The 21,610-nt window shown below is 28.9% G+C and overlaps 1 protein-coding gene and 1 long non-coding RNA gene across 3 annotated transcripts; one reads left to right on the forward strand and one right to left on the reverse strand.

Moving 5' to 3' along the window:
• Positions 1-197: 197 nt before the first annotated feature.
• On the forward strand, positions 198-10,930 carry LOC105145143 (uncharacterized). Its single transcript, XR_846043.2, has 2 exons — positions 198-330; positions 10,629-10,930. It is a non-coding gene; the product is annotated as an uncharacterized LOC105145143 (long non-coding RNA).
• On the reverse strand, positions 9,488-17,223 carry LOC105145142 (xibalbin-1). Of its 2 annotated transcripts, none has more exons than XM_011054528.2 (3): positions 16,952-17,223; positions 12,229-12,307; positions 9,488-11,713 (listed from the first exon to the last, which is right to left on the reverse strand). In XM_011054528.2, the coding sequence occupies exons 1-3, from the start codon at positions 17,034-17,036 to the stop codon at positions 11,578-11,580; spliced, it is 300 nt and encodes a 99-aa protein (XP_011052830.1). In that variant the 5' UTR covers positions 17,037-17,223; the 3' UTR covers positions 9,488-11,577. The 2 variants fall into 2 exon arrangements, with proteins under 2 accessions (XP_011052830.1, XP_011052829.1); XM_011054527.2 differs by having other exon boundaries at positions 9,488-11,740.
• Positions 17,224-21,610: the final 4,387 nt, after the last annotated feature.

A 21,610-nucleotide genomic window follows, 5' to 3' on the forward strand; every position in this document is an offset into this window, starting at 1 on the left:
CGCGCTCCGATCACATTCACGTACGTTCGTTTGTTCACACGCGTTCCTTTCTTCCTACGCTAATACGCTGTTACGCGTGCACTGTACACTGTACTCGATGTACGACGGATGTAGCCGGTTCCAATATCGCTCAATTTTCCCGCTCTTTCCTGCGACAAACTCGCGACACTTGTGCGCGCACCCATTCGCATCGGTTCAATCACTTTCGCCCGTGTGTCACCGTGTCATCCGTCGCGTGTATATGGGTCACGCGACTCGAGTCGTTGTCGCGCGCAGACGTCGCACTGACGCATCGATACACTCTTCTTTCCCGCACGAAAAAGAAGACGAGTATATATATATATATATCTTCTTGTTAGCGTTACCTGCGCCCGTGTTTCGCGGAGCAGCGGCACTCGCGAGCGGCGGCACTCCGTTAGTAAACTCGATGCACTCGGTGCACGGCGCGACGGCCGACCACGACGTGTCCTCCACGTACCTGTCTGCCGCTGTGCGCGAGTAGTCATGCATAAAAAAAAAAAGAAAGAATCACGTGCACGTACACATGTGTATATATATATATATGTGTGTGTTGTGTGTGTGTGTGTGTGTGTGTGTGTGTGTGTATGTGTGTGTGTGTATACACGTATTAATGCACTCGCGGATACGCAAGAGCGGCGTAGAGAGCGTGCAGGAAAAGGTAGGTCGCGAAACGCATGCGTACGGAGAAAAAAAAAGCTTGCGCCGCGAAATATTTGTACTTGCGTATTACTTTAATGCACGCGCGCGCATGCATGCACGTAAGTATTAAATTCGTCGTGCGTAGCTACGCGTTATACGTACGTACGCGAAGAATACGCGCGCGGAGCGTGCGTACCGGACGACCGACAATGCGCACGCGAAACGGGAGGGAAGAAAAGAAAGAGAGGACTCGCCACGCGCGGAAACCAAAACGGGGAGAGAGAAAAGGACAATACGTGTATACGCGAGCCTGCGCGCTGCGCGGCATACTGAGCTCCGATGTCGACCGACGCGATCGAGTTGCCTGGAACGAACGCGCTCCATCATTTTCTATCTCTTTCCAACGTACACTCTCTTCTCCTTTTCTCCTTTCGTCGTACCATCTGCTCACTCCCTCCGCCTCTCGCGTTCACTGTTGTACTCTTCACTCTTGTGATTCCGTGATACTACCTCGCGAGGCACCTCGCTCCTTTCATTGTGCTAAACCGAGGGCAAAGTAGATGGACTTTTAAACAGGAAGCTGTAAGGAACTGGTTGAATATAAGGAAAAGAGATAAATCTGCTGAAATATACCGTTTTGTCTTATCTCACTTTGATAACTTATAAATAAAACGATTCGCTTGTTATATCTGTGCAAATTTCGAAATGTCATATCGGGAAAATGTCCTTAAAGAAATGTCTTCTCTCTTTATATGTACACATACTTACACAATGTTAATATATATTATTATAATATAATATTGATAAATGCTTAATTAATATTGATAAATACTTAATTAGTCCACAGTTTAAATAGTTGAATCAAAGTAATTAAAATAGTAAATAAATATTAATGTAAAATGTAAAAATGTTACTTTTTAATTAAATTCTGTGATTTATTTAGAATATTTTCTTTGTTTATCGATCACATATTTGTGACTTGATAACAAGGAATAGAAATATAGTGACGCCGTTACTTTTACCGTTATAATACTTTTTATAATAACGATTCGATAATGACGTTGCAATTGTTTCTGACTGTAACGATAACTAACTAAACGCTAAGATTGCACTATGATTGAAGAAGTCACTTTAAAAAGTAACTTGTCATTATTACACGTTATTTACTGAAAAAAATATAATTTGGTACTTGTAATGCATCGACGCGTTATTTTATTCGTTAAAAGTTAACGAGTAGAAGTAACATTACGAATAATGAGTTACTCTTTTCAGTAATGAGTGACTTCCAATCTATTATATTAAGTAACGACTTACTTTTCCAATTCTGGTGTTGCTGTTATTGCCATAAAAAATTCACAACGTCATTGCCAAATTATTAATATAATCTAGTAGAGCACAAAGTATTTGTCGTAATTTTGTGGAACAATGTAGAGCCAATATTAAACATTGGATAAGAATTGAAACCTCGATATTGGTCCAATATTGTAAGGTTGATATCTAATCATATATTTAGCTAATATTGATTTAACAATATTGGGGATTCAATTTTTATTCAATGTTTAATAGTGACTGTACACTTGTTTTCCAGTGTTTCACCAATATTAGGAAATAATCTTTAGCTAATATTAAACATAATTGATTTAATTTCATTATCACAGTTATTCTGCAGGACACGTGCATGCAAGATGATGCATTAAGCGTTGTGCGTGGTACTATATATCACTGCAAGTACAACCGACATAAACCCATTTAAGCTGTGAGGATTTCCGCTTTTGCTGAGTAATTCCACTCTTAGATTTCTTTCATCATATATTCATATTTCAAACTACGAGTTCTTAAAGCCTTGGCTTTACGTCTCCACCTCTTACGTGGATAGACTTTAGGAATGTTCAACATTAAATCCTACGTTGAAGGTCGATATCACTTTTCATGATTTTAATACAATTTATTACATTTAAATGGCAAAGACGATGCTTTAATGATATAAATTCTTTAATTTTTTATCTCTTATATAATTTTATATAATTTAATAATATTATTATAATAATATTAATATTATAATTATTAATATTATAATATAATAATATTATAAATAAATAAATCGGTATATTTCTTTTAAAAATAGAAAATAAAAAAAAAATTAAATAATTGATAAATACATATTTGGTGATTAATTAACAAATTTTACTGGTAAAAGAACAAAATTTAATATCTCTCACATAGAATATATTAATATCAAATTTATCTTAAGGATTAATTATTGTATTATTTGATTTAACAATATAACAAATAAAATATTGTTTAAACAATATGAATTTGGACCGATTATCTAATTAAGAAAATTCCTATTCCTATATATATATTCCTACTGCGTCAGTCTAGTCGTACTCAAATATCAAGGAATTATTATGCGCACATGTATATCATGTTGCCTCTGAATAAATCTATAATCGTTTTGATGCCTAGAAATTACTTCAAAGCGCAGATCGCTTTCATAATGTGTGTTTTAATTAATAATTGCAACAGTTTATTTATCACGTCATCGAAAACATAATGGAATGTGAAGGCAATGTATTGTCCTACTAAAATTATAGTTTCCACCGTTGTTCTCAGGGCAACAAACTCTGCGGCTAGACACTTTATAGTTTATTTTGTGGCGCAATAAATTCCGAGCGAAAAAGTGCAAAACCGCAGAGGCGAATCGTCTAATGTCGCATATTGTGATAAGTAGGAATAAATGTCGAGAACCATAAAATTCGATATGCTTTTTATTCAGCAACCATTATTGAGCGAACATTATCCGGACTCGTGAGCTAATAACGAAAAGGATTATCCCGTACAAAGTAATCTTCACATCACGGAAACGCGTCAGCTGTGCGTGATTATACGCTAATTCTTTTCGTTACACGTGTAACATCGAATCGTTGAAAGAAACGTCATTATTAATTCTTTCATAAAAATCCACGACATAATAATTTTCTCTTTTCGATCATATTCCCATTATAATGAAAACCTATTCCTCATTGCACAATCTAAGAACACTTGTTTTGAATTTAAAGCACAAATTTAAAGCGAATATTTAAAAGATTTATCTAGAAAATTAAAGATTACTACATAATATTAGTACTGCGTTAACCTGATATAGCAAAACACCACATACAATATAATCATAATACGTCTATGTATTATGTTTACGATTATATATCGCGGACAAAGATTTTATAAGGATAAATTAAAGTAAATGTCGTCGAAAGATGAAAACATGAATTCTTGGTAAATAAACTTGTGTAAAAGGGGTTAAGTGATTTAATGTCTTTTTGTAAATTTAGTACCTGTCTCTATTTATGGGTCATTTCGGAAATCAATCTTTTGTTTTTTTTTCCTCTCGTTAAAAATTTTAACATTATCCAGTTGTTAATATGAATCCTATGTTCTGTAATGCTAGTCTTTAATCGCCTTTGTTTGGCCAACATATAATGCTTTGCATTCCTTACAGTGAATTTCATAAACTACATTTGATTTGGAAAACAAAATGATCTATTTTTTGTACTTTAATGTAACTACTCAACTTATTGAGATAAGTATAAGATAAAAACCAATCATTTATTCTTTAGTTTCAAAATTTCAAATATTGCGCGATTAATTAATTAGAAAGATTCAAATTGATGTCGAGACATTGAATCATAAATGTCAATAGGTTTATAAAATGAAATTCCACCCTATCACACTGATATTAGAGTTAACCATGTCAACTCCTCTCTTAAACAATTCTCTTCTACTACAAAAATAGATGATGATACATTTATACCCGTTTTCATCAACGTAAATTAACTTTAATCTCAGTTCAGCTTACTCTTTGTCTTTTTCTAGTTCTAAAGACGAAGAGTAAGTTGATTTACGACCGAGATTAAAGTTAATCTAAAGTTGGTGGAAATGGACATTAGTATCTCACTTGTTTTTAAGTCAATACATTTTCTTGCACAGCCCCCATTTAACATAATTCATGAATTTATATTGTGTTCTAAGGAAAGTGTGATATAAACTACATGAAAAAGTATCTATCAAGGCTTTTGTAAGTTTACAAATATTCTGACGTAACATTCTTTGGTGATAAAAGCCATCAGATCAATTTAACTTTTAAGCGATCCATTACAAAGTTTATGTTGTATTCAATTATACTGTGTAATTTTTTTCATGTTTTATGACATATCACAGATGATTCTGTTAAGTAAGTTTTTTTCATGGATTACAAATTCTAAAATAAAACAATAAATGCTTCAGTACATCAATTTTTTTAAGAAAAATCGAGTTAAAAATTAAAAAAACGAATTTTTTGCCATTTTTGTTTAAAAAAATGGACATCATAGAAATTCGAGTATTAACTGAAATGAAAGTTCAAATCTTAAGATATAAAATAAAGATAATACCATAAAATAAAGATAAATAAATAACATAACAAAATCTTTTTGTCCGCTGTAATCTCTCTGTACTGTAGCTTCTCTATGGATTAATCGTTTGGAAAATGTCAAAATCCTATGATTATTTAATTGATTAATTAGTTTATCGAAATTAAATAATTATATTATTAGATATTATTTAATTATTAGATATTATTAATATTAAAATATTTATAACTGGATTATAACATTTATAAATATTTTTTTTAACATCCTCCGAAAAAGAATAGATTTTTGCCGAAAAAGGTATAAGCAAAGGAAATAGTGATTTTTGTAGATTTTAATCTTCTGAATACAATGAAATTAAGTTAAAAAATTTGTGACGTTTGAGGAACACTTCGAAAATTAAGTAAAAATATTGAAATTTGAATAAATATACAATTATGATCGTGCTCAATTTTTGAAATATTCGAATTTCTTAATAATTTATCGTATTTAGGAAGTCAACATTTACAAAAAATATTCCTTTTATTTACATCTTTTTGAGCAGAAATCGGTCCTTTTTTAACATTCTCTTTATATATATATATATATATATGTATATATATATATATATATATATATATATATATAAAATATGCTGTAATAAATAAATCTAATAAAATTTAATTTAAATGGCCAATGAGAGCCGAGAATGGTAATTTTATTTATTAATCTTTATCTGAAAAATAAGTCCAAAATTTAAAAAAAGAACAACTCTCTTTTTATTGTAAAAAATGCTTTATGTACTTTTAACGTTGAAATACTATATCATACCTCTTGATTATAATCTAAATGCGCTTTTTCGTCGCATTTTAAATAATGTCTGCTGTCACTAAGTTCTAATCTTCTCGACAGTAAATGACGTCAGGACGTAGGCAGAGACACGACGTGTTCGCTCTTCTAACTTGCTCTCAAGGTTGCGAACCGCATGCTTGCATAGTAATCTCACTTACGCAATGTCGTACCGAGACATCAGAGACTACGTAATATGCACCAAAGATATTAACAGACAAGATAAACATGATTCAGTAAACAGAACTGGTGCACACTCTCATAAAAGCGTATTACGATATCATGAAAAAATGTGGTTCTCAATATAAAATATTAAGTCAAAATACTCTTTTTCTTATTTAATCAAAAATACTTTACGCTACATTTACTTTCTGAAAATTGAAGTTACTTTAACTAAAAAGTATGAATCTGCAAAAAAATTTATTTCGTTGAACTATCATGCGCAAAACGTGATCCACATATTATGATTCCCTCGTCAATTGTGTTATCAAACTTTCCTTCTGATTACGTTCTTTCATATACTAGCCGTGCTTCCTTTTTTCCTTACATTCGGCAGTATTTCATTTCATAATCACAGATCCTGAACCTTTTTTAATTTAAGACATTTGTCTTTATAACGACTTAATTAAGAGTTATAGAGACCTTGAATAGGGACCTTGGGCCGGTATTTACAGCCGATTTTTATACTCAAAATTAAATACAGTCTTAAATACAGTCTTAAAATGTCATTCACTAATCAAAAATACGCATTAACATCTTAAGACATTATTATATTTGAGACAGTCTTAAAATAAAAACAGATTATAATATAAATACTAGCCTTATCTAGAATAGAAATTATATGAAAGAACAATACTGTGCTTTTTAGAAATAAGCTTTAGTATACGAGAAAAGATTACATGAAAATTTCGTGTTATGTGCGTACGATATTGATGCAGTAATACGTAGTGATCTGTTAATATTTCATAAACCATATACTTATTATGGGCTGTAAACCGTAAATGTGTAAGTCGATAAAACAGCAATTCCCTCAGAGATCCACTTAAGATGACTCTACATGGTCAATAATACTGTCATCAAGCATTAACAAATACTGACAATATTTCTGATCATGTGTAATTAATATTGATGGATAGAATACTGACGGTGATCAGGATTTTAATTTTCGAGCATCTCTTAGAATATTGCTTGATTAGAGATCCATATCACAGTATGTCACAGTGCAAGTAGATAATGTATGTAAAACTACTAAAGTGAAATATAGTATCAATAATACTGATTGTATAAGATTGTAAAAATATTAAGAATATTGATGCATACTGCCAGTATTATTGATTCAATATTACTGATCAGTATTATTAACCGTAGGATCACCTTTACATCTACATAATACTTATTACTTCTGTCCTGACATTGCGACACACGTCGTCCTAGAAAAAACAATTGACTTAGGTGAACCTAACAGAATGAAGCAAACGTACGTGACGAAAAACTTGGCCCATTAATTATAAGAACTCATCGACGTTGTTATTGCATCACTGACATACATACGAATCACCTCTCATTACTGTCCATTACATAAATTATTTATAATTTAGTTGGAAAATATCTTATTTAAAGTTTCTATTTTGTCATTATGTGCGACTTAAGGCTGGATTAACTAATTTAATAAAAGAATAAAATTAATAAGTTTAAGACATAAAAATTGAAATAAAAAACGCGAATATATAAACGATATTAACAAATACTTATGTAGCAGTGCTATAACAATTTTTATAAATTCCTTTTCCTCACGATAGGTTTACTTTATAATAATATATTTTATAATATTATACACATATTTTAATCACAAATTTCGACAAAATTTGAACAAATCAATATGAAAAAAATTCTATTATTAAATCTACAAGCGTGATATTTTAATTAGTTTTATCTTTATGTATACAACTGTTAAAACATCAAAAATTTTCTGTAAAATAAAATCTTTTTTGAAACATCTGCACTTAGCAGATATTCTTTATAAAGGGGCATTTTAGAGCAAAAGAGAATTAGCTTGTTAATTCAATATTGTTTTGCTCTCAAATATGTATTTTCAGAAAACACAAGCATAATGTCAAAAGGCGCAGTACAAATGATAAAATATTTTGAAAATGTACATATGTTCGGAACACCCGTTGCATTACCAAGAGATTATTTATGATATAGAGTCGACTCGGACAAGGACATAGGTCATCGAGGTTCCATGGGGTTAACTCGTTTAACCTTTTCTTCTCTTCCTCCCGCGCAAGATCGTGATCGAGATCGATGTGGTCTTAGAAATATATACTTCAATTAGAGAAACTCGATAAAGTGTCGTTCATTAGTTCTTAATTCTTATTGATCTTTTGTTGAAACGATATTGAATGTAAAAAAAAAATGAAACGAAGCTCAAATAACAAGAGAGATCGAGACATTTACTAAATCTAATAAATGAAATTACGCAAAATTAATGATATGTTTAATTATGTTAGATTGAAATAGATCAATAACACATATGTCCCTAATCGGAAAATTAAATAAAATAGAAAGTTTTCATTATCCATATATTTATGATATATATTATTTACGTACATGTTTTCGATGTTATAGATTCTAGTAGCAAAGAAAAACAAATAATGTAATTTATTTCAATGTAGAAATATCATGTTTCTGAGTTTTACAATTTATAACTCATTAGACACTCAGACTTTGCACGAATCCAATTCAACTTTAGAAATGTATACTTTTGAAACACAAGTCAACAAAAGCTTCAATCTTCATTTAATTTCATGCAGATTCTATTTCTTAATTTAATTTGAAACTTGTACAACATTGACACTTGGAAACGTACGAAAGAAACTGACATTAAATCAGACTTTTCAAAGAAGAGAAGCTTCTAAATTGTTTAGATTTATAAAAGACTATTTATATTGTTAAAAATTTGGTTTTCGTTGTAAAAAATAAAAAATAAAATAATGAAATATTTTTTAAGAATATAATAACTGTAATTAATCGCAAGAAATTTTATGCAATGATATATTATTTCTCATATAAATTTATATAAATTATAAGTAAAAAATATATTTATTATTTGCCAGACAATTCCTTGCTGCAAGAAAATCGCGTGAGTTAAACTGTACATCACTGTCCAGTTACTTGACCCTGCGTATCTAGCATGACGTTGCTCGACTTGAAGAGGTCATCGTGACTTGAAGATGATCTCTGCCTTTCAGGTGCAAAAGATAAAAAATTATCTTTTTATTTATATTTTTTATTTAGTTATTCCAAAATCGTGTTTCTTTTAAATTAACAGTTTTTATTTATAGTTTATTTATAGTTTTTATAAATAATCAAAGTATATATAGACAATTTAAAATTAAAAATCTAACAGCTTTAAGATAATTCTTTAATGTCAATTATTTTATGCTGATACTGAACCTGAAAAAAGCATTAATTTATATATTTACTTAGTTTGAGTATGAAATATTAAGGAAATCGCATACTTTCAAATAAAAACAAACTACAAATTAAATTCAATCAATGATTTGGAGCAGCACAATAAAAGAGAATTACACACATTTCGTATATATATATAATATATATTATATTTCCATGATATATCGGTATATGTGTACATCCACCTTCAAATACAATTGCATAAACATTTATATTATTGTAATATTTCCTTTATAATCATACATGTAGGTAATACGTTTAAAGTTAAGATGTCGTATAGGGAAATTGTAAATTGCGGATTATCTGTAACTTATACATACTATTAAAGTATGCTTTTAGATAAATCGCAGTTTTAGACACACATATAGGTACGTATTAATAATAAATCTCTGTTCTGACTATAATAATTCCTTCTTCTTGATTATCATATCCATACTTGATTGGAAGAAATCTGTTGTTACAACAGTTTTAATTATCCTATCGATTATTCGCAATCATTGACGAAACAATGACTAACAAATTGAGAAAAACCGACGATCTGATTGGTGAAAGTGGCTGGAGAGATTTCCAATCAGAGAGCAGTAATTCCTATAATTCGCATATCTCTTTTCACTCAATAACTTTTTCCAATTTTTTATCTTATCCAGGAGGATTGCGAAGTCCTAAAAACATGAGATCTGACCCAGTTTGAAAAAAAGTTATATTTTTTATAATAAATATCAGGATTTGTATCGTTAATTGTATAGATCCTTTACAATTTAATTAGTGAACATCCGGAAGGATCATCAAAAAGAATAACGCAATACGAGAGAATCGAAACAAATTATAATATTTGAAACGTGTCAATATAAACGTATTAATTTCCACGTATAATTTTTCATAATAGTTTATATTGTTATCCCATTAAAATTTAGAGTTTACATTTAAAAAATAAATAAAACAATTTCAACAGGAATTGTTGTCACGACTGTTGTCACGAAATAAAGACAATTTTCCATTATATTGCATTTACATATATTTTAAATAGAAATCAGAACTTACTCTAGGATATTAATAAAAAAAAATTGTATTTTACAAAGAATAATAATGATTGTAATAATAACTGTAAGAATAATATTTTTATTTGCAAATATTTCGCAATTTTTTTTGCACTTTTGCTTAACAGTGAAACAAAACAATAGAACTTGAAAAGTAATAGTTATAATATAATATAATATATCCTTATAATATAATATATCCTTATTCCTCGCACATTTTATCCAGGAGATCCGATGAACTGCAGCTGAAGGAACGATCGATTAGTGTGAATCAAGGCCCTTCGAATGCAGTGTGCATTTCTGGCTCCAATTTAATGACGACCTTCACTGGTGAAGATGGAACAGCGGAAAATCCAAGTGGGATTTAGGGAGAAGAATATCGAGGGAATCTTAAGAAAAATAAGATATATTTAAAATATATAAATAAATATCGGACAAAAAAATGATGTTGTATTTAATAGTAAATTTTGTGTACGTATATGCGCGCACATATAGATGTAACTTTTAATAAAATTGCATTAAAATTGATCAATGTGAATTAATTATAATTTTCGCATTACCTACATTGTAATTAGAGAGGTCTACGATTTAGAAAGAGAAGGAGGATCGTTAAGCATATCGATTACTCAACACAGTTGATCCCGAACATCGAATATCGTGAGAGAGGTAGTCATGAACTGCATTGGGAAACTGCATTGGGAAACTGGATCTATAGATATTGTAGAAGAATGTAAATAGTTTCCGAGCGAGTAACATTTTGCAAGCTATTGCCAATTATGATATCACAAGCTTGAAGAATCATTCATTTCTCTCTCTCTCTCTCTCTCTCTCTCTCTCTCTCTCTCTCTAAAAAGTCTAACAAACACACGAAAAAAAGATGTTAAAGCGTATTATCGAGGCCTTCATTTTAATCAAGAATGTAAACCGTAAAACTTGAAAACGTGGAAATCCTCGTGAAATTCCCACGAGACAGATACATCGAGTGGGTTAAGTTATATGGGAGAATCGTAAAATATACTTAAGGACACTATCAAGGATATCATCGTCGGGATAGACTTTCAAGCAGATTGGATGGAAGAGCAAATAGAAAAGAAAAGAAAATATGTAAGAAACAAGACGCGTAAATGTAGAAATTAGATTTATGAGAGAAAAAAGAGAAAAAGGGAGGATATCGTTTAGCCCCACTTCTGAAAGAGACCCATCCGTTGACACTTGCAATTAGAACCCCAGAGATTGCAACGGCAGCTAGAGCTGTAGCAGCAGTCCTTCCGTCGGTGATAACAGTCGCCACCACGCCTTATGCAAGCCCGCCTAAACAAGTTTATCGACGAGGTACGTCTACTCGAGATTAGGGAAATCGAGAAAATGCTTTTTCACAACATCGAGACATCAAGGGAAGGGCCAAAAGACAATGTCGAAGTCGCAATGTCGATTCAGTGTCTCGTACAGTAACGTTCACACATGCATATATATATATATATATGTATTACATGACCATAAATATTTAAAAAATATTATAATTTGTTTTTAGAGACGTAAAAATAAATTGTTTTTCAAATTTTTATTTTCTGATCTTTTTAATTCTTAAAAGATTTCATTAAAAAAATAAATAAATAAAAATAATGTTATAGAATAAAAATAATGTTGTAGAGTCGCATATGTACACATCTCAAAATTGTATGTTTTCGACATCCGTAAAATGTATACAGTTTCAGTAACAGTTAGTCAAGGAAGAAGGAAAAGAGGTAATCCAGAGATCTCAGAAAAGATCCTGTTGAGGAGAATCATAGGAAAATAAAACCGGACAAGTAAGATAATCCACTCACTTTTGTGCCACTCGCATCAGATTTTCCAAAGTGTCTATATAATCCGAGGAGTCGTCAGCTTGAAGATCATCTACATCTTCTGTAAGCGTAAAATAAATGGTTCATTTTAATACATGCATAATCTGCAATAATAAATTTTAATCCGTTTAGTTACATTGTAGTTTACATTGTAAATTTAAAAAATAGAACTTTTTTTCAATTTATGCAAAGCAATTATATGTATTTTCATGGATTAATATAAAAAAAAAATAAGTATTCTTTGCTGAAATGCTGGAAAAGATTCATATTGTATATAGCACCGAATTAATTTAAACCGAATTGATTTAACACCGAATTCTCTCCGAAATGTCATTTAGACAAACAACGTTACAACGTTACTGTAAAGTTGCTGAAATGTTTCGTAATGTATCTTATTTACTAAAAAGAAAAAAAATATTTTGTCTATGTAATCACATACGAGCATAGATTAAGCATAGACAATCCATGATTCAAAAAAGAATTTAAAAAATATATCTCACAGAAGAAATGCTATTATATATTTTATAAGGCAATATCAACAATAGACTTGATCTTGATATATTTCTTTGACTCGATATGTAATACGCGATCACTATGGGAAATAATTTTATCTTTTGACAAAAATAAATTTTATCAAATAGAATATTCCTTAGAAATATGACAAAGCTACTTGCATGAAACTTGTAAAAAGATTTTATGAATTGAAACAAGTAGAAAATATAAAACAAAGTTATACAAAGCTATACAAAGCTACCTTATATCAGCTGAACATATATCAAGCTTCACAAAGAAGGCACTTCATCCAACACTAAAAATTATACTAAATAAAACTATCTGTTTCAGAAAAAATAAAACTATTTGTTTCTTTATGCACACACACACACACACACACACACACACACACACACACACACACACACACACACACACACACACACACATACACATCCATTTATATCCACTTTTAATAAAGCTTACAAAATTAAAATTAAACTACCCAAGCAGCACAGCAGCATTTGCAAAGCATTAACAAAACGCATATATAATCGCTTTTTTAGCTTTGTTAACGGTACTTAATTGTAAAATAATGTATTACAAAAAAAAATTATATTTAAAAATTTTCATCGTTCCGTTTTCATTATCGCAAATCTTCGTTTTTGCTACAATACAGCCTTATATAAAAGAAAATTATCCATTAAGATTATTACGATAAGTCTCGTTATACGTTTTTAAAATTCTTAACAAGAAAATCCTTCCTGCGGCGCGAAGGTAAAAGGTTAAAGCTAATAAAACGAAACATGATTCCTAGAAAATGTTACCTCTATTGTTCTTTCTAGAAAATGTTATCTCTATTGTTTGCAGATTAAATATTGTGTGCAATATCTATACAATTTAAATTACTACAAATTTGGTTTATTAAAAGAAATTTTAAAAATTATATAAATAAATGTGCAGATTCCCACCCAAGTGCCATTCAGATGTCATTTTATCTTTCTTGTTCACCGAATGTTAAACAAGGATAACATGTGAGACTTAGATGGGAATCTGAACGCGTCTAATAAAGAATAAAAAAAATAAAGATAAATTGCAAATACAAAAACAATATGAAGTTTAACTCATATGTACAAAACAAATTATATAAAATTATAACAAAACATCCTATATAATGTAAAAGTCCCGACTTTAATAATAATTTATTTTAATTAGAAAAGATAATTTTTATATATATATAAAAAAGAGAAATATATTATACGCGACCCGACAAAATGATAAAATCAACCGTTACTTTTTTCGTTAAACCGTTAAAATGCGTCCCAAAATTAATTTTCCGAACGATAAGTATTTTAATTATGGTTCTCGGATTCAGCAAATAAAATTGAGTTTTAAAAAAGGATGAATTCAACAATCAGTCCTCAAATCGCCTCAAAATGCATACATTTCTTTGATTTTCTTTTTAAAATTTAGCTCAAAATAATTTTTTCGATAATTAAACAAAATAATATTGATATTAAATAAAAAATAAATTCACTTATTTTGTTTTTAATTGTTATGATGTTAGCAACATCTCATGTAATACTTCTCAATATTTTGAATAATCATCATAGGCAAATGTAATTTTGATTATTGAGAATATTTCATTGCGCGTATATTGGATTTACGATTGCGAGTCAGAACTGTTTAATTAAATTTGACAGCACCGTGATGTAATCGGTATGCGTCCGATCATGGATGAACCTATTCCACTTGCACTATCTGCTATCCAACTGACTAGGCATGATACGAATCTAATTGATTCTTGAATCAAATTTTTCTATAAAAATATCTCCATTTGTTTAATTCTTGTTTTAAAATATTTTTACATGACTTTTAATAATTTTACAGATATATTTATAAAATATTTGCGTCCACTGTTGTCAGCCATATAAATCATACTTGGCGTATGCACAAATGTTTAATTTATAACGTTAACTGTTATAAATTTGTACTGTAATAAACGTAAAACTCTTAAGAAATTGCACAACCGTGAAAAACGCTTATATTATATATATATATTATAATTCGAACTTTAACAAGTTTCATATATTATAACGCTGGCGAGCAAAAGTGCTGTTACAATTTAAAAGATTTAATACTTTCAAAGTCACTTCCAAAGTTAATTTCAAAACATTAAATAGATTAGCTATACTAATTAAAAAGTTTGCAATGTTAAAATAACTTTTAAAAAGTATGTATAATTTTAAAAGCTACTAATAACTCTCTCTATTATAATTTTTTTATATAATTTGGTTCAAAATTATAATACAGTTTAAAAAATTTAATTACAAAGAAAGATCCTGACAAAATAAATCATATCAAATCTGCTCGATGAGATTTTTTAATAATTTCATTTATAACAGAACAGATATTTTTAACATACAACTTTTGTACGAAATATATTTTCACGAAATCTTTATTGAAAATATATTGTCGAAAAGCTTTATTCGCGTATATACATAAAGCACACAGTATCTATATTACAATTTTAATTTATGTTTAACACGTTAAGCGCCACGTCAGTCACTGGTGACTGACAATATATAATATTTTTCATTTAGGTCGCGTCAGTCACCAATGACTAATGACAGATAATTTTAACACGTTAAACGTCATGACTGAATATAAAAAATTACGCCATGACTGAGTATAAATAATTAAATGCGTAAATAAGAAGTAAGCTTAGCACTTAATGTGTTAAGAATCATTGTAATATCATAATCGACATGTGAATATAATTTTAAGTGTTTTATAAATACTTCTGTGTAATACGTAATTAATGTATGATATAAAAATAAATAAAGTATTAATTAAAATATCTATAATAGTTCATTTACGTTAATTATAATTTAGATTTATATTCATGTAATTGATGCACACACTGAGATAAAAAATTGTTAATTTGACTAAATTTAGTTTGTAATGATTATTTAGTTCAAGTATTTATACATTTAAGTTAAATATACGTAAGTCATTTCAACATATTATTTGTTTCAATTAATAAATACTTGTTTGAAAATCCATGACCGCTACATTTAGTTAAATCAACAATTTTTTTTCTAAATAGCAACGCTTCTTTCTCAGTGTATAATATGATATGAATTCTTATGTTAAATTGATTATATTACTTTTATATATATATATATATATATATATATATATATATATAAAATGAATGTATATGAAAGTTATTCAAAAATTATATAATAAGATACAGAAATATTTAAATTTTTTTAAAAAGTAAAGTGTGCTGTAAAAATTTATTTAGTCTCAATGTATCTATTTATTTTTGACTATATACAAGTTATTTTTTTATATAATATTCGACGGTATACGAGTTATTTTTATTTCGCGTGCACAGTAGACAATGCTATCAATATTTAAAAAATAAAAACCGACTTCAGTTGAAAAAATATTTCAGTAAAAAAAATAGTTAATATCACACTTAGCCTGAAGCTAAAAAATCCTAAAGGTCACAAAAAATGAATAGACAATGTTTCATAATTATAAAAATATTCTGTCAAAAACTTTTTGTCAATATGATAACATCAAAGTACACAAGAAATGAATCTAGTTAGAAAAAAAATTTTAACATTTCTTTTACAGTAATGATAGAATTTTTTTTATTCTTTTTACATACATACACAATACAGTGAAATATCAATTACGTTTTCTGAATAAAGATTTCTTAATTATTAATTGCAAAAAAAGAGTTTGTAGATTATAATCGTAAATATATAATCTTTTTACATTAACTTCTATTTTAGTAATTACATCATATAATACATCAACTGCATAAAAAAATCGATCTGCAACATATTGGTCGTATACGAATATTTACCCAGTCAAAAATGATAATGAAATCAACATTGATAATTGAATTGACGTCGATTTGATGCTTTCGACGTTGAATCGATATCGATTCGATGTCGATTCCATTATCATTTCTGATTAGATAATCACTCTCGTGCACGTTGACATTAAATAATTCGAATTTATGTATCAGCAAAAGACCCAACGCAAGACCAAAGCTCGTAAATATGTTTTAAATTTTTTCAACGTTTCTTCATCGTTCTCAAAATGTCTTATGAGTGTTTACGTTAGATATATTTGAGAAAAGCAGCTTGCAGCTCTTCATTAACGCGCAAAAAAGGATCAAATTATGACTCACCACCATCATCGAAATAAGGATTAGCGAAGCTCCTATCGGCTAAGACGACCAACAGAAGAAACAACCATAGCAACCAGGACCTCATGCCTCACGATCTGTGCCTACTCGGCTCACAGTTCGCGCTAACGAAAATTTGGTAGAAGTGAAATGCAAAGTCTGTGCCGCTGCTCCCGCTTGTCCTTCTCGAGAAGGAATCTCACCCTTGGCTCACCACCGCGTACTGGGGTGCGAGTGAGGATTCCACCGCCACCATAGCGCTTATATAGACGCGGGAGGCGTGGCGATGCGCCCCCACGAGGACATATAGGAGCCTGGACTTCTGGATCGGACGAAAAGTTCTCTACCACGCAAGCTCTAATATACATTGTTTGATTGTGTGCTGTAGAAACATCCCCTTCAAGCGGACAAAGGAATAAAATTATTTTCGGCTACTGTTAATCCACACTTTCGACGAACTTATACTCTCGGATAAGAGAGAGAGCAACTAGTTGCAAAGCAACTAGTAGATTCTAGATTTTTTTCTCTTCCTTCTTTTTCTTCTCTCTTTCTTTCTCTTAATTTTTTAAACATAAAGATTAAGAAATTATAAATTAAATATTATATTAGAAAGATATGCTAGACATTTATTATAAAGTGAAATCACCGATATTGATATAGATCTTCTAAGAAACATCCCCCTATTTCTCAGAAACTATTGTACTTTATTAATACCTACTGATAAAAAAGTGTTGTGATCTGTTTAGATAATTAAAGAAGTAAAAACTCATATATTTTGTTTCTATAAAATCAACTAAAGACGAATTCTATAAATGCGAAAATAAAATTCTTACAATTTTTTTTATAAACTTGCATAATTTAAATAATATAATAAATAATGACTGTATTATTGATAATATTGCATTGTTTTGTATGTTCCTATTGCGCGCGCATAGTTTATAAATCAATTTTTTTTCTTTCTTATTTTTCCATAATACAGTTTTAAATATAAAATCAGAATACACACATTGTGTAAATCGGCACGTCTGTCTGTAAAACAGACATAAGCTAATTTAATAGTGCTACAGGTTTATGAATTATCGCCGTGTCGTGATCCAATGCTAACGAATTTTGCCTTCACTTTATCAACGTGAGGAGCAGCACACTGATACCCTTTGACACCTCTGAAGAAAATGGAAGCCTTCAAAGTATTATCAAGCTTAATTTTTATAATGTTGCATTATAGTATCAAATAGTTCTATCGGATGTGAAGGCAATCGTGTATAATTTATGGAAAATTTTTAAAAAGAAACATTACGCATTATATGTTTACGTCTCGCAGAACAGCAAAAAGGGCTGTATTCAAATTTCCACCTAAATGCCACACAGGTGTCATTGTATCCTTATTGCTCGCCGAATGTTAAACACGGATAATATGATACCTAGGAAACATTTGGGTCACACAGGAATCTGAATGTATCCAAGTATGCATATAAAAAATCAACAAAAAAATTTTATAGTGAAAAGCTGGAAAAAGTGAAATTATATATCAGTTTTAAAGTTTATTTTGCCAAACGCTTTTGCTTATTTTAAATAAAATAAATTGAGTAATGAATTCGTCTTTTACAATAAATTTTTCTGTTATAATCAGAATTACAAATACTATAGTTAAAAATTTAAAACATTTAGACTTTGCGACTAATTATAAATTTTTCACGTTAATATATAACGTTAATATATAACGGCTTATAATCCCATCAGATAAAGAAATAAATATAGATCAATAGATATCTTCTCGCATAATAAAGAATAATTAATCTGCTCGTCCTTGAGATGCAATTTTATAAATCACTGTAATTTATTCATTTATTAGATTTGGCGCTGAATAGAAATTTAATAAAATTTGTTTACTAGACATAACCTGTCTTATTTGCTTGAATTTCCGACAGAGATAATTGTGGAAATCAACGAACATTATTCGCAATTCAAATTAAATGTATCTATTTAAAGTTGAGAGTTGTGCTGAGTGTAAAAGAATTATGTGCTGCACAGTCTTTCTCGTTCGAACAGAATTTTAAAAAGACATTTTGCACAGTTTCTAATATAAAGATTTTTATATTAAATAAAAGATCTTTATATATTTAAAAAGAAATATTTTGCACAGTTTTTAATATAAAAATCTTTATGGATCTTTTTAAATAATTGAAACCTTTATGTATCTTATTAATTTAAAAATTAAAATTTTACTAAAATCAATATTATTACGATGTAAATGAAGAACAAATATTAATTATCCATCTATTTTCTAAAACTTGATTCAGAAAAGTTTTTGGATAATTTAACAATTAATAATAAAGTATCAACAGTATGATATTTATGACTTTTTTTTACTTAATACAGATCAAATAATTAATAAATTTTAGTGAAAAGAGAAAAAATGAAAAAGTTATCTAAATATAATTTATTAATATAAATTATATGTAAACCAAGAAAATGTTATACACACACACACACACACACACTCTCTCTCTCTCTCTCTCTCTCTCTCTCTCTCTCTCTCTCTCTTCACATACACACATTACATACTTTTTACAAAAAAAAGACATTTAATTTTATAAATGATACATATAATAAATTTATTCATATATATTCATATTTTCGCATGTTTATTTCGTTTATATTTTCAAATAAGTATGTAAATTATAAGAAAAGAGAGAGAAGAATGCTATATATTTCTAATTTTTTCTTTTATAAAAGTTAAACTCGTACTTCAAACTCGTACTTCAATGCTTCTAATTTCATTCATATTTTCTTGCAAGATTGCAAGAATATGATGCATTTTTCTTTTATACATGCAACATTGATGCAATTTTATTAGGTGTTGGAATTAATTCGTAGCGTTTTACAAGTGATGGGAAGTACTTTCATTAATGTATTTTTTAATGCTCATGTGAAATAAATAACATTCTTTCATTAAAAAACGCTACGAATTAATTCCAACACCTAATAGTAAAAAATTCATTGTCAAATATTCGCTTTTTTCATTATAAGTTTTTGAATTTCAGAAAGTTCACGACACAAGAGTTACACAATTGCGAAGTTGTCGCTTAAACCACGTACGGGAAATATAATAAAATAGTTGCTTTCGACAAAATATCTATTATTCAGAACACGTGACTTTGATCACGTAACCATAAACGCCTTTGCAGCAATGGGAACTTGCAACATTTACTTAAGAACAATTCAATTTCAGCTGACTACAAGTGTTGAAAAGTTATGAGAGAACACGTCTTGAGATGTGTATATATATATATATATATATATATATATATATATATATACATACATTTACATATATATAATATTCATATTTTTTCTCTAATAGAAATTCTCTCTTAGAAATAAATATTTCTTAACTTTATTCACAGCGTCAATAGATTGAATTAAAAGCTTTTAGCTCAATTTTTTTGATGTTGTGAATTGTATATAAAAAATTATATAATTTTATTAACAATCTTAAAATAATACACGCCAATGTTAAAATTATAAAATTGTAATCCCAGAAATAAAAATCTTTTACATTAAAAAGATATTAAAGAACAATATTTTCTAAAAAGCACTTTCTTTTCAAAATATGTTATTATTATAAAATTGTTAAACAATACTTCTCATTTTTTCCCGTCGATAAAATTTTTTAATAGTACATTTAATATCATTGTATAAATGAAATAAAAAACTAGAAGCAAAATTTAATATTTGTTAAAATTATTAAATAAAATAAAAAGAAAATAACACAAAATGAAGAAGTAATATTTTAATAATTTTTTTATTTTATAATAACGATGTCGTGGGATTTCACTTAAACAAGATAGATCGAATATAAGAGATATTCAATGCTGTAGATTTATAAAGATAATGCTAGCAAATATGAAAAAAAGAACATCATATAATGAATGAAATACACCAATCTATACAATTTCCAGTAATGAGATATTTGTCCCTATTCTTGGATTTTTTCCCTACAAAAAAGTGTCACTTTTCTCTACAAAAATGAGCAACAGAGAAAGAAATGAAAAAACACATTCGTATCGAAGCGATATAAGCAAGAAATCTGATGTTGTATCCTAATTGGCATTTATAGTACCTGAGGGTACGATGTATCAGATATTATACGTTATCCACATAATGAGTTACAAGATACCAAGGAGACTTCATTATAGACTAGGGAGACTAAGGAGATGGTCCTAAACCGTATGTCATAAGATTATTATATCTGTATATTTTATACGGTTTCCCAATATAATAAATTAAGTATTATAGCACGTATTATAAAATTGAAGACCGTTATAAAATAATGACATTGTATTTATTAATAACCCATCAAATCACAGCATGTAGCTTAGATATAGATATAGATTACACGAGTGTCAAAAATTACATGTAATATTATTTATACAGGCAGATATATAACGTACTGGCATGTCTCTATTAGTAACTTTGAACTATCATTTATATATTAATAATATCAATAATATAAGAAAAATAAGAAAAATAAAATAATAAAATTTAATCGGACTTTCGAAATTGGAACAAATAAATATTTAATAGAGTGAATGAGAGTACAAAATTCTGCGCGATAATTCATGCAAAAATTAGATTATAAAATATAAAATTTAATATAAC

This window comes from Acromyrmex echinatior, chromosome 4 (genome assembly GCF_024713525.1).
Source record: "Acromyrmex echinatior isolate Ae372 chromosome 4, ASM2471352v2, whole genome shotgun sequence".
Classification (NCBI taxonomy): Eukaryota; Metazoa; Arthropoda; class Insecta; order Hymenoptera; family Formicidae; genus Acromyrmex; species Acromyrmex echinatior.

Coding starts and splice junctions, on each gene's coding strand:
- LOC105145142 (XM_011054527.2), bottom strand. CDS start 17,036: ATGAGGTCCTGGTTGCTATGGTTGTTTCTTCTGTTGGTCGTCTTAGCC. Junction 12,308..16,951: donor TCCTTATTTCGATGATGGTG/GTGAGTCATAAT, acceptor TTACGCTTACAG/AAGATGTAGATGATCTTCAA. Junction 11,741..12,228: donor CTGATGCGAGTGGCACAAAA/GTGAGTGGATTA, acceptor AATCTCGAGTAG/ACGTACCTCGTCGATAAACT.